General features: G+C 43.3%; 1 protein-coding gene across 1 annotated transcript; it reads right to left on the bottom strand.

Moving 5' to 3' along the window:
• Positions 1–82: 82 nt before the first annotated feature.
• Positions 83–7,257, bottom strand: MAT2A (methionine adenosyltransferase 2A). The gene is made up of 9 exons (XM_025994422.2): positions 6,968–7,257; positions 4,501–4,578; positions 4,291–4,413; positions 3,677–3,789; positions 3,441–3,584; positions 3,061–3,279; positions 2,661–2,843; positions 2,377–2,510; positions 83–1,712 (listed from the first exon to the last, which is right to left on the bottom strand). Exons 1-9 carry the CDS (start codon positions 7,056–7,058, stop codon positions 1,610–1,612), a joined length of 1,188 nt encoding a protein of 395 aa, XP_025850207.1. The 5' UTR covers positions 7,059–7,257; the 3' UTR covers positions 83–1,609.
• Between the last annotated feature and the right edge of the window lie 6,586 nt (positions 7,258–13,843).

Raw genomic sequence — 13,843 nt, 5'->3', positions numbered from 1 at the left:
GCAAAAGATTACAATTATTCAGGGATAAGATGTTCTTAGAGCATATGCATACCAAAACACTTTTAAAGAATAATGGACACAGTTAAGGTAGAACCTAGCATTTTATTTAGATCTTCATTAAACTGTTGGAATTGAGAACCAGACATACGTAATAAACCTCCAAAAATAGATCCTGAAAGGCACTTTCTGCTTAGGGCAAGCAGTCATGGAATAAGCATGTAAACAAGCTGGCTTCTCTGTACCACACCAGCCAAGTCAGCTTTCTCCATGGCCAGCCGCACCAGCTCTGCCCTCCCTTCTGTTAACACCAGCCAGACCCCCTGTAGGTCTAACCCAAGGTTTTTCTGTAGGACACCTTGGCCTACCTGGGAATGCTGGAAAACATGTTGTTAAAGGAATCATGGTGTTGAGGAAAAAAAAAAATCTTTTAAAAGCTGCCATCTGAGGTGATGGCTTCTCTGTACTTACGCCATACCCCAGAATACAATAAATAAGCAATTAGAAAATGTTCAAGTATGAAGGGATTTCCTCCTCCCCGCCAAAAGCACTGCTCTCTGAAGGAAGCTGGTTTCTCTGTAGCTACACCAGCTGTTCAGAAAGCTCATTGGACCTGGTTTTGAAAATAAAACAAAGTTAAAACCCTGGGAGGAATTATTGTGCAGTGTGGAGTACTCAGTCTTTCTTATAAAGAAAAAAAAAAAAAGTTATCTGGTACCAAAGTGTGCAACCTACAGACCCTCAGGTACTGCCCTGTGACTTCTCTGTATGACATCACAAGGGTGCCAAGTGCCTGTTTTTCTAGAGCTAGGAGTTGGTGGTTTGGCTAGTGCTGAAACCATGCATAGGATTGGTTTACTAAGTAAAAACCTTATTACGTACGTCCTCCAAAAGACAGCTGGAAAGTGGAGAGATTTTGATTTGGTGCTATTTAAGAGATGGCAATTAAGAGCATAAGCACCAGGGAGATGGTTTAATGGTAACTGCCTTTTTTTTTTTTTTTTTAATGTCAGGCTAGAGCTCCAACTGGAACTTGCGTTACATGCAAGAATGATTGGATAGGGAACACTCCCTGACAAAGAGCTACATAATTAGAAATGGATCAAGTTATAGGGAGGATAAGGGAAGGCTTCACATTCATAATAGAGCTCAAGACATTACAAATTCATGCTGACAGGGCTATGGCATTGCCAGACAGAGGCTATAATGGAACTACAAGTACTTTACGTGCACATTACAGGACATTTTCAGCATTTGGTGGGGAAGTCAATGCAATTAGGATTTTAGAAGGTTGGGTGATAGGGCACAAAGGTTCAATTTCAAAAAGCATTATTTACTACAGTGTTGTTGGTTTGTTTCTAGGCAGTTACATGGATCACCTATGCTCACTAAATTCATTATAATGGTGAACAAAACACCTAGGGACAGAATAGCAAGCCCAACTTACAGTCCCCCACACAAGCTAAAATTCATGTCATTGACTAGAGTGACTGCAACTGATCAGGAGCTGAAAGAGGACAGGAAAATTTAGGAAGAAGGGCCCTTTCCCTCAGAGCTTGAAGGCTTCTCTGTAGCCTACGCCAACAAGTCTGGGGAAAAAAGGCTAACACTTTCAATATTTAAGCTTTTTGGGTACTTCCCATGGGAAGCTGTCCCTACCAAAGTGGCCATAGGCTGCAGTCCTCTGATAAATTGGCTTCTTCAGATCCAGATCCCTGGAATATACAAGTCCGTAACTTAATATGTAGCATTCAATTAAAATAAAGCAAAACAATCAGCAAGACTCATTTTCAAGAGTTCTGGCAAATGAGTTCAGTTCTCTGGGGTTTGCTAGGAAAAAAGTTTGTGGCAGAAATGTTTGTTACTTCCCTGGTGTCCAAACTCCTCGCACAGTCCTTATTAGTAACTATAGTTCTTGTTTTTCCATCCTTGGCTCAACAAATATGAAAACTTGTCATTATTCTGAGAAATTCCAAGTATCAAAAGCTCATCTGAGATTATGGCATACTTACCAAGGTCCCATGCCCACACCCTGTTTAGTTTTATAGCAGCCTCGATATCCCACTTAACTGTACACTAATTTCTTTTAGGTAAAATACACATTCTTAAATAACACAAGCACAAATCCCCGTATCATATGTGGAAGACTGTCTTTTTAGGGTGGTTAGTCTAAGCCATGGAACACTGTTAATTTTAGATTTTTCTTAATATAAGCCTTTACTAAAGGCAATTTAAAGATAACATCAACAGTTCTAGGAATTAAAACATTTCCCCACTTGAGTCTTCACACCTTCACCTTCTTGGATTTGAATATATCTCCTATATACACACGCACCCACACCCTCATTTTTCACTAGCAATAGGCTTTACCATCTTTACCTGACAATGACCCCAGGGCGGAGGTCAAAATTCTTCTTCACAATCTCTAATAACTCTCTCTCACTCTTCTGAGAGGTGCCATAATGGAAAATGGAGATAGACAATGGATGAGAAACTCCAATAGCATAAGAGACCTAAAAGGATTCAAATGTCATAAGAGTCAGTGATTAAAAGACCCACACAGTTATGTAATATGCTGGCATTTAAAAAAGAAATACTACGCTAAATGCCCTCCCACTTGCATGCCTTTCTAGTCACTCCCAGTTATATAAAAGAGTATATACCTGAACAAGAACCCTTCTGCACAGACCTCCTTTAACGAGGGATTTTGCCACCCAACGAGCAGCGTAAGCAGCTGAACGGTCCACCTTGGTATAATCCTTTCCTGAAAAGGCACCACCTCCATGAGCTCCCCAACCGCCATAAGTGTCCACAATGATCTTCCGGCCAGTCAAACCAGCATCACCCTGAAATTACAGGATTTAAGTCACTTTATACCTAGTGCTTTCCCACAAATGGTTCTAGGTCGGGTTTGTTAAACACCTATTCTCTGTCACTCAAATATCCTCAGAAGATTCACATGCAGACTTATAAAAATCCAGAAAAAGGTGATAGTAGCCAAATCTGCAAGTAACCATTACAGAACTCAAAAAAAGTAAATGGAATTGTATTATAAAGCCTTACCTGAGGCCCACCAATAACAAATCTGCCACTTGGCTGTAGATGATAGATTGTATCCTCATCAAGATATTTTGCAGGTACAACAGCTTTGATGACTTTTTCCTTTAGGGCATCCCTCATCTCATCAAGACAAACCTCTTCATCATGCTGAACAGATATAACAATTGTATGAACTCTGATGGGAAGCACAGCACCTCGATCCTGCATGTACTGCACAGTCACCTTGAAGGCAAAGCACATGACCAGAACATCAATTTATTAGGACAGAGAACCAAGACTAAGCTAAGTTATAATACAAAGGATAAATATTGTCTTTTCTCAGCTTTAAACAACTTTACTGACGTTCTGGGCCAATGCAATCCAGGTTTATAATCATCACTTACTTGAGTTTTAGAATCTGGGCGTAACCAAGGCAAAGTACCATTGCGGCGTAGTTCAGCCAGTTTTGCATTAAGCTTGTGTGCTAAGACAATAGTTAAAGGCATACATTCCTCAGTTTCATCAGTGGCATAACCAAACATCAAACCCTAAAAAAGGAAAAAGTCACCAATGTGATCAGTCCAAGCTTCAGAATTTAATGATAGAAGAAGAGATGCAGACAGACTCTATACCAAGGTACCTGGTCCCCTGCACCAATGTCTTCCTCGTTCCGGTCAAGATGAACACCTTGAGCAATATCTGGTGACTGTTGCTCCAAGGCTACCAGCACATTACAGGTCTTGTAGTCAAACCCTAAAAACAAAACAATGCCTTAAAAAGAAAAAAAAAGGACCCATGGCAATACCTATGCCTTCTATTTACAAGTATCTGGAATTTTAACTACTACTAAAGAAATCAAATACAGATACCCCCTCCCCCCCACACACTTTTCAATAGTGTTTCGCTCATTTTAACAAAAAGACCTACCCTAGTACTTGTTTTCATTAACTGAAAAAAAAAATCTGCAGGATTTTTGCTTTTATGAAAGAACTATGTACTAACAACGTATGTCTATTGTAAAAAAGTGAAGCCTTGCTTTGCATTGTTTCGGCCTACAAATTTCTTAAGAAATGTCCTATTTTTGGATGAGTGGAAACCTGTACCAACACTTAGAACTTTAGGAGAACAGGGCTGGAACAAAAGGGATAATAACACTGTACAACTGGAATTACAGGTTAGCAGGAACTAAGAGCTAAAGAGGGTTGAAAATATTTGGGAAAATGAGCTTAGAAAAGCCAACTCCTTAAAACACACCTTTAGAAGAATCATCATATCCAATGTGTTTAATGGTTTCACGAACCACTTTCTGGTAGTCAACAGCAGCTCTGGACGTAATTTCCCCAGCAAGAAGGATCATTCCAGTTTTAGCAACAGTTTCTAATAAAAGATAAGTTCACACTCAGATGTCACTCTTACAAAGTAGTTTTCTTGATGTTACCTTGATAAGCAGTGTTTAGAACCTACCACAAGCCACTTTGGCATCAGGGTCCTGCTGAAGGTGGGCATCAAGGACAGCATCACTGATCTGGTCACAAATCTTATCTGGGGAAAAAAAAAATTCCTGGCTCAATCTCTTTATCTTATCAATGGAAGTAGGTCATGCCGTCTTATAATTACTGCTGTACGGATCTTTGGGAGAGCTTTTAAAAATTGTGGTAAAACCTACAGAATGTAAGGTTTACCAATTTAACCATTTTCAATCGTACAATTCAATGGCATTTCAAGTACGGAGATCTTAACTGCTGTCTAATCAAAGCAGAGCTTTACCAGAAACCATTTGCCTTAAGAATAAACGCTGGATATAATGCTGCATATTACTTGAAAACTTGACACCAGTCTTAATATAGATGCACCACAAGCTCACCAACTCAGATTAGCCAGAACGCCCAGCACGTTTAATACACTTAACCTGTGAGGGGATCCCTGCGTGGCGCAGCGGTTTGGCGCCTGCCTTTGGCCCAGGGCGCGATCCTGGAGACCCGGGATCGAATCCCACGTCAGGCTCCCGGTGCATGGAGCCTGCTTCTCCCTCTGCCTGTGTCTCTGCCTCTCTCTCTCTCTCTTTCCCCCCGTGTGTGACTATCATAAAAAAAAAAAAAAAAATTAAAAAAAAATACACTTAACCTGTGATACATGCACCTTAACCCTTTGAAGGACTTCATCCCATCTCTAAAGTATTTCAAACATTTTGAAAAATTAAGTTCCCAGGCAATACAATTTCCACTGTTAACTAAGTACAGGCACATAATTGAAATTAATCAAATTAAAGCAGAATAGTTTATATTCAAATCCAAAAGCAAAGCTGGGAAACATTTCACTCTACAGTATTATTCTTCAACGACAATTATACTTACATTTTATCCCCCAAATTTAAAGTCTTCATTATAAATCTAACCAACCAGAAAGTTGAACTTTTTTTTCCTTGTTATCAATTTCTCCCTGATCCTAAGGAACACTAATCAGAGCAACAAAAGATAATGTCAATTGAAGAGTTAAAAACAATGGAAGGACACTTTACAAACAGAAGGAATAAAATTTATTTTGCCAGAGGTATAGTCCAGGAACATGAGCTGAACAAACTGAAAAATATCCAAATGTATTTTGAATCCTTCTTTCCCCACTGTATTGCCATTAAAAAGTGAGAGAACAGAAATACCTCCCCCTGAGCTACCACTTTCCTGAATTTTCTACAACCATCCGTAACTAAAGCAAAATGTTTATCGCACTCAAGTGAGAAGGTCAAGGCTTATTTTATGAACTGCTATAAATGCCTGTGACTTAAGTGATTATATTAATAAAAGGTGGGTCAAATATGTGTGAAGTTCTCAACACTGAGGGAAGGTGGGTAACCCACACCAGAACACGTGACCTTCCCTAATCAGGATCTTGATGTCTGTCCTCTCCTACACCACTAGGTTGATGCTTGTGGGATTTCATCAGAGGCACAGTAGACTTAGTATACAGAAATGGATCCTTAAAACCATTAGACTAGATAACTATGTCATCCTGGTTATCCTAAGAAAAGGCAGAACCAATAGAGCTAAATAGTGATCTTCATCAGATGATGTTTTCAGGCTGAGATTCAAAGTTCCTTGAAATAGCTTCACTCGTTCACGTGTAAATTGATCTCCATAATGGCGGACTAGTGGACAAAGCCCGGAGAAGGAACTGTTCGGTAAAACCTTGCCTAACGGTAAAGCACCAAAGACTTTAAAGGGAAATCCAACGCAAGGATAGCTTACGCTTAATTCATGCTTCCTATCCTCTTCAAACGCGGTCCAAATAAGGAAAGGCCTTCCCCAACCTGCGCTATATTTAGTTGGAGGCTGTCACCTTGACGGCAAGGCCATATATTGCCGAAGGGCACGGCCACCGTCTTCTGGAGCCGTAATGGCCCAAAACAAGGAATTAACGGAAACGGGAGCCATCCGGTGGCCTGGGCCCCCTCGTCCGCACACCCGAGCGCGCCGGTAGCCAGACGGCTCCCCCTAGCCCAGATGCCACATGCGGCAAACACGTGGTTGCGGCTGCAATGCGGGGCGCGCGCTCCCGAGGCCCGGACGCGAGCACTCGGGGCCGGCTGCCCACTCGAGGGCTTTCAGACAGCAGGGCGGAGATGAGGAAATAGTGCCCTCCCCGAGTGGAGCACAGCTGCCCCGGCCCCCGCCCTTCTCGTTTTCTGGAATCTTCCGCATGCCGAGGCGCGCGGCCGGATGGGAGGAGAGGAGAGGAGAGAGGAAGGGGGAGGGGAGCGGCGGCCACGCGCTCGGCACCGGCGGCGCCACGAGGAAAGCGCGCGGCCGCCGCTCTTCCCACCGCCCGCCGGGCGAGGGCAACCAGCGTGGGCACTGCCACCTGCGGGGCCCGGCCGGCCCGGCCCTGCCCTGCCCACGCCCCGCCCCTCACTTCGCTCCAGGGCCCGTCACCTCACCTGGGTGGCCTTCCCCCACAGACTCTGAAGTGAAGAGGAATGTGCCCTCCTCGATGAACGCCTCGTGAAAGCCGTTGAGCTGCCCGTTCATGTTGGTGTTCGTAGCGGTGAGTGTAAGTGGCGTTGAGAAAAAAGGGAGCGGCGAGGCGACGACTGCGAAATGCACAAGCAGAAGACGGCGTCCTACCTAGCTCGGGCGGGCGGCGCGGAGCAAACGAGGCGGCGGGCGATGCGGCCCAGTATTTATACACAGCGCCCGCGCGCGCCCGGCCCGGACCCCGCCCCCCGGCGCCGCGCGCCAATGCGCCACTCGCGCGGGGGTAGGCAGAAGGGGCGGGGCGCGGCAGGGGAGCCCGGGCTGAACCACCCTGCGGGGCAGGGGGAGCGAGCGGAGGCAACGCGACCCTCCTGCGGGTATTTAGTTACCCTGAGCACTTCCTACAAGGGGCTAAGTGGACAGGCGAGTGGGTGGGGCCCCTGTACCCTTCCGATCCGAAGTGGGAGGAAAAGCGCGGAGGACTTAATGGGCCCGTTCCCCTTGCTGGGACATGGCACCTCCCTTCCGACCGTTGATCGGGCTATCTGTCCGCGAGGCCGCGTCCCCCGGTGGTGGCGGCGAGAATCGGCCGAGGTTTTGTCCTCAGGCTCTGCCGGGAGGGTCTTTCCGGGCGCCCCGCCTTTAGCTGTCCTGGCGGCGGGGAGCCAGGGGCCCTCGGCCCTGAGAGAGTGGCCATCTTGGCTGGGCAGCGCGCCTTACCTCGCACGGCCTTACTCCTGCTGGCGGCTGGAAGTCCTGAGGGTTGCTACGGATTTCTTGCTTAATGCCTCGATGGTGAAAAATGGCCGAAAAGCAGAATAACCAGAGCCTGCCACCGATGTAAACGACTGCCCTCGTACTTCCACCCCAGCGCTAAAGTTTCCGAGAGAGGCCCTTGCCCTTTGTTGCCCGGGCAGCGAGGCCCGCGCTCCGGCCCCTTCAGCCCCCGCCTTCTCGGTCCAAGAAAGGAGGCCCTTTGCGAGGCTGACCTTGCACTTGCAGACTTTCCTGTGTCTGTAAGGGGTAGTAATCCATGTGGAGGGTGTCCTTTCAATCCTCTGTTCAGGAGACTTTTTACTTGAGGGGAAAAGCCTTATGTTCGCCTTTGTAAGGGATTAAGCAAATGTCCTGCTAAGGTGAAATGGTGCCTTTCGTGAAGCTTTCACTTTAAAATATCCGCCTGCGTTTGTCCCAGTTCTGCCCATGAAGGGAATTATAGGGAGAGAAGAAAAAAAAAAAAAAGAAGAAGAAGAAGAACACAACAACACTTGAGCCCACAAGGAGTAGGGAGTCAGGAAGGGATTTCATGGAGTCTGCGTTTGGAAGGAGCCCGCAAGTGGAAAGGAGGGCAGGTGTCACCGTGTCACCTGCTCTGGTCCAGGGGCTGAGACTGGGCCACGTCTGACAGGGGCTGCTGTTCTAGTGGTCCCGAGTGCATCGACATCGACTTGAATGATACTAGGGAACGATCTGCTGCCCTGATAGGATGCACGTTACCCTGGGGAGATGAATGAGACACACACACACACACACACACACACACACACACACACATCCTTGGAGCAGCTTCCAGCAGCTTTAACGCTCAGAGAATTAGCTAAATTCTGAAGAACAATCCTGTCGGCAGTGGGAGGAAAGGTGGGAGTTTGCCATTGGGAAACAATGGCAGCACTTGGGCTGTGCTAGGGGCTTTGACAAAGAAGGTTAAGAAAGGACTCATGAGCTCTAGACTTTCGGACCACATCCATGGTCACTCAAAGCAGGCAGCAAGGTTAAATCTCAAAAGAGACAACATGTATGCTTTTATTTGTTGTTGTTGATTCTTAAAATAACCACGGAAAAGCAACTGTATAAGACTATTTCATAATTTTTCTTGTTTTAATGTATTTCACCTTTTTTTTTTTTTTAAGCAGAATGCAAATTTATTAACTCACAATGAGTAATAAAATTGCCAACCGGAACAAATTGCATGTGTAGGCTGGTCAGTGCATTATCTCCCAGCAGAAAAATCTATATGGGAAGCCAGAATATAATTAGAAGGTTATTTGATTAATATAGAGTCAGAACAAGGGGATTAGTTAAATTTAATGATTAGCTAATTAAACCCTGATACCCCTATGCTACCAACTCCACAGCGGGGCTGTTTCTGCCAAGGAGATTAGAATCAGCTGTTCATACTTGCTTAGCTACGTCTTTCTTGCTCGTAGCATGTGTAATATAGTGGTTACGAATAAGGGGTTTTGGAGTCAAGCCTCTGCCACTTCTTAACAGTGTTGAGCAAACAGCCTCTGCATTTCCGTGTCCTCAGTCTATAATATTGGCATATTAATAGTACTATCATAGGATTACTTCAAGGATTAAATGAAATCATGCAAATAGTCTTTAGCTTTAGAACGTAATAGATTTTTTTTAAAAAAACATCAGTTGTAAAAAATAACCCTTCAGTGACTTCTAATTGCTGTTAAGATATAGACTAAAATACCTACGTATCTTGAGTGTGATTTGGCTGCTCATCTTATGTCACTTTCTCCTGTTTTTTGTTTTTTGTTTTTTTTTAGTTTGAATTTCTCTTGATTAGTAACAGTTACATTATTGATTAATTTCAAAGTAAAGCAGACACATTTTCATTGATTGTATGTTTTTCGCATTGTTTCTTACTCCCACAAATATTTATGAGCACTCCTGGTAGGCAGACCTGGGGACTGGGGCTATGGTAGTCCTGGTCTCTGCCCACCCTGGAGCTCTAAATGGGAGGAGATGCCTAGCTAACTCCTACTCATCCTTCCACTTCAGCTCAGCTGCCACTTCCTGGATGAAGCCTTCACCTACACTGATTTCTCACAGGGTCATGTGTTTCCTACTAAGTGCTGTTTGAAATTACAGCACTTATTGCTGTAATTTGTAAGTTCCATGACAATGAGAAGGTGTTCTGTTTTGCTCAAGCTTTGTTAGTGTCTGATACACAGAAGCTGATTAGGAATGTTTGAGGAGAGGGGGAGAGAAGAGCAAGACAAAAAATAGGAAACATAAAGAAGGAATAAATATTGGGAATGGCAGAAGAAAATAGGGAAATGAGAAATCCTGGGGATCATGTAAAATCCTTGGGATCAATGAAAAGAGCTACAGTTTTGTTTTAATTGCAAGCATCATAATAAAATTGAGGACCTTTTACTGACAGGGAAGTTCATTGCCATCCTGGTCTGAGAAGAGATTTCTGATTCCATACATTAGTGCCTTTAAGGGTAAAATAAACCAGGAGAAATTATTGGTTTATTTCATATTTAATATTAATGAGATTTGTTGAATGTGAAATGTTGTAAAGCACAAAGAAAAAATCACTGCTTAAAGGATTCAGATTTCTCAACATGAAGAATATTAATATGTCAGTAGTCTATGAAAGTGGCAAGGTTGGGATTGGATAAACTAGTGTTTGTAACTCACATAGCAAATATAATAACTCCAGGTCTTATCAGTTTGCTGGTGAAGAAAAGAGTTCCAGTAACTAAGAGAAAGCATTTAGCATGCAAAGAGTTGTTGATGGGGCTGGAGAAAAGAGGAAGATAACAGTAGGTATTTCAAAGAGCAATAGAGAAGGTGTGGAGATATGAGAAGAAAGCTGCTAGGCTGTGAATCTTAAGAGTATCTTCTATGTGATGACAGGCCAAGAAGAAGGAAATCTAGACCAGATGTCTACACAATTGGTCTAGTCCTTTAGGGCCAAAGCTCAGACATCTCAGATGGCCTCAGATACAAGCTAGCTCTAGTGGGATCTGAAACATATACAATGTGAATTCCCTCATTTTTAGGCTTCTTGAAATTTGTTTTTGTTTCTCTTTTCCCCCCCTAATTCTTAATCAAACCTTTTGACAATCCCAATAAAACTCATGAGGGAGAGAAGAATGGATAGAGTATAATGAAAACACCAAAAGAGGCAATAATATGATGACAATATAATTTATTGTGGCCGTCACTGTTCTAATATCTATGCCCCACGACAGTTCTAACAGAGCAGTTACTACCTCTTTTCCTGCCTTACAAATGAAGATGCTATCACGTGAGTCATCCAGCTCAAACATCAATTCGGTAGTGGAGCTGGGACTTGAGCTTAGGTCTGAGCTCTAAATTCCTGCTATTTCTTACAAGTCAAGTAATAAATACTTCACACTACCCGAGATAACTAATAATTTTAGTTTATATCTGGGGTGCGCGGCTGGCTTAGTCAGTGGAGCATGCAACTCTTGATCTCAGGGTTGTGAACTTGAACCCCATGTTGGGTATAGAGATTACATTAAACAAAATTTTTACCAGAAAAATTTAGTTTGGGGACCCCTGGGTCGCTCAGCGGTTGAGTGGTTGAGCATCTGCCTTTGACTCAGGGTATGATCCCGGAATTCTGGGATCGAGTCCCACATTGGGCTCCCAGTGTGGAGCCTACTTCTCCCTCTGCCTGTGTCTCTGCCTCTCTCTCTGCATCTCTCATGAATAATAAAAAAAAAAATTGGGGGATCCCTGGGTGGCGCAGCGGTTTGGCGCCTGCCTTTGGCCAAGGGCGCGATCCTGGAGACTCGGGATCGAATCCCACATCGGGCTCCCGGTGCATGGAGCCTGCTTCTCCCTCTGCCTGTGTCTCTGCCTCTCTCTCTCTCTCACTGTGTGCCTATCATAAAAAAAAAAAAAAAAAAAAATTAGTTTGTATCCTTTCATACCTTTTTCTATTAACATGCACACACACAAATACACACTTTACATGAAACTTGGATTTTTCTCTTAAAATTTTTCATGGCCATTTCTCCAGGACACTGGAAATAAGTCATTCATTTTTTTTTCTTTTTCTTATTGTAGTAAAATAAACATATAATTTTAGCCAAATATAATTTTAACCACTTTTAAGTGCACAATCTGTGGCGTTAAGTTCTGCAAAATCATTCTGTTAATAACAGTAGAATATACTATATAGTTTGACTCTGCCATACAATTCATTCAGCTTATGCCTTACTGGTTGACATTCAAGTTGTTTCCCATTTTTGCCCTATACACAATGCTGATGAACCTATTTGTTCATTTGTTTTACAATTTTTTCCCCAGATTTCATTTATTTATTAGAAGGAGAGAGAGAAAGAGAGAGCACAAGCAGGGTGAGGGGCAGGCAGAGGGAGAAGGAGAAGCACACTCCCCTCTGAGTGGAGAGCCCAATGTGGGGCTGAATCCCAGGACTCTGGGATCATGACCTGAGCTGAAGGCAGATGCCCAACCAACTGAGCCACCCAAGCGCCCCAAACCTAACATATTTGTACATACACTTTTGTGAACCAGTTTTTTTTATTTTTGTAGAAAAGATGTCCCAAAGTGGGACATCTTGCTAAAAGAAAGGAAATGTACATTTTTACATGTCATTAGTTATAGCCAGATTACTTTCCAAATTGGCTGTCAAAATTCACATTCCTTACTAGTAGGGTATGACAATACCATTTCCCAACTCTTCCCACCAATGCTGAGTTGTTATCATTTTTAAATTTTTGTTAGTATGACAAATGAAAAATGTTGAGAATATTTTTATACCCTTGGGAGACCTTTTCAAGAAAGACAGAATATCCAAAAGTCACAAAGGAAAAGATTGAGAAATTAACTACATTAAAAATGAAAAATTACTGTATCAGTAAACTCCAGACAATAGGAGAAAACATTTGCAATGCATATTACAAAGGGTTAGTACCAATTGATAAGAAAATGACAAACAGTCCAATGCAACCAAGGAAAAAGAATGTAATTCATCAAGGAGAAAATGCAAATTGTCTATATATGTGAAAAGATACTCAACCTCACTGATAGGTAAATGAGTTCATAAGTTGAGTTTGGGAAAAAGAAGGTACAGAGAGGAAGGAAGGGCAGAAGGAGGAATCTAAATACTAGGATCTTCAGTCTTTAGCTCCCCTATTAGTTTGGCCTCTGGTGAAGATTTCATGATTTTGATGATGCTTTCCAGAATTTCTAATGGTGCCATTCATGGAGGTGCACAGGAACCAAGCACTAGAATTCAAATCTCTCTCCCACCCAAATATGGATGGGGTTCTCAGGATTATCCCAGTCTACCTGCTGCCAAAGGCTATACAGCTCATCAATCAGGGACTCCTGTAAGGATTTATTCTCACCATTTCTGTTGCTGCTTAGCCCAGCCACTTGGCTGTTGTTTACAGTGATGTCTACTTGACTCATCAGTATCTTTATTGGGACAGATTGAGATTGTTTTCAATACCTTGTAGATGTATCATTGGCCATCCTCAGCTTTTCTCTGAAAGTCAATGCTGTTTCCCATAGATAAGGTATTATTTGGGGACTTACCTCTTTAGACCCCACCCCAACGCTTCAGGAAGGTGCATACTCATCTCTTGGGACTGGTCCTAGTTTAGACTTGCCCTGAATTCAGGGCCAAGTGAGCCCCTGGATGAATGCCAACTTTTTCCTATTCATACACCTACTTGCTTTTGCTTCTAGCTTTATTTGCTTGCTAATACCTGGGCCTCTCTGATCTGCCTTCTCATGTCTTTATCCCTCTACTTTTTGTTTGTTTGTTTGTTTTTTGCTTATTGTTTTTGACTCGACCTCCCACTATATCTCATATATCTCATTTGGGCTCAGGGTCCTTCTTGTAAACTGCCTCCACAGGCAGCCAAAGGAAGAATCTGCCCCATGCCCCTGGATAACTAAGGATGTTGAGGGTAGAAGTAGGAAAGAACTCCTGTATCCTCTGTCACCCAGCTCTGTTCTTTGGGAGGACACAGCTACCCCCAGGACTGAGAAGGCAGGTGTGTCAGGGCAACTGGGAGCACTTGGTCCTGTCC

Source organism: Vulpes vulpes, chromosome 8 (genome assembly GCF_048418805.1).
Source record: "Vulpes vulpes isolate BD-2025 chromosome 8, VulVul3, whole genome shotgun sequence".
Taxonomy (NCBI): Eukaryota; Metazoa; Chordata; class Mammalia; order Carnivora; family Canidae; genus Vulpes; species Vulpes vulpes.
Note: the sequence above shows the minus strand (reverse complement) of the source record. Positions and strands in the feature narration are given on the sequence as shown.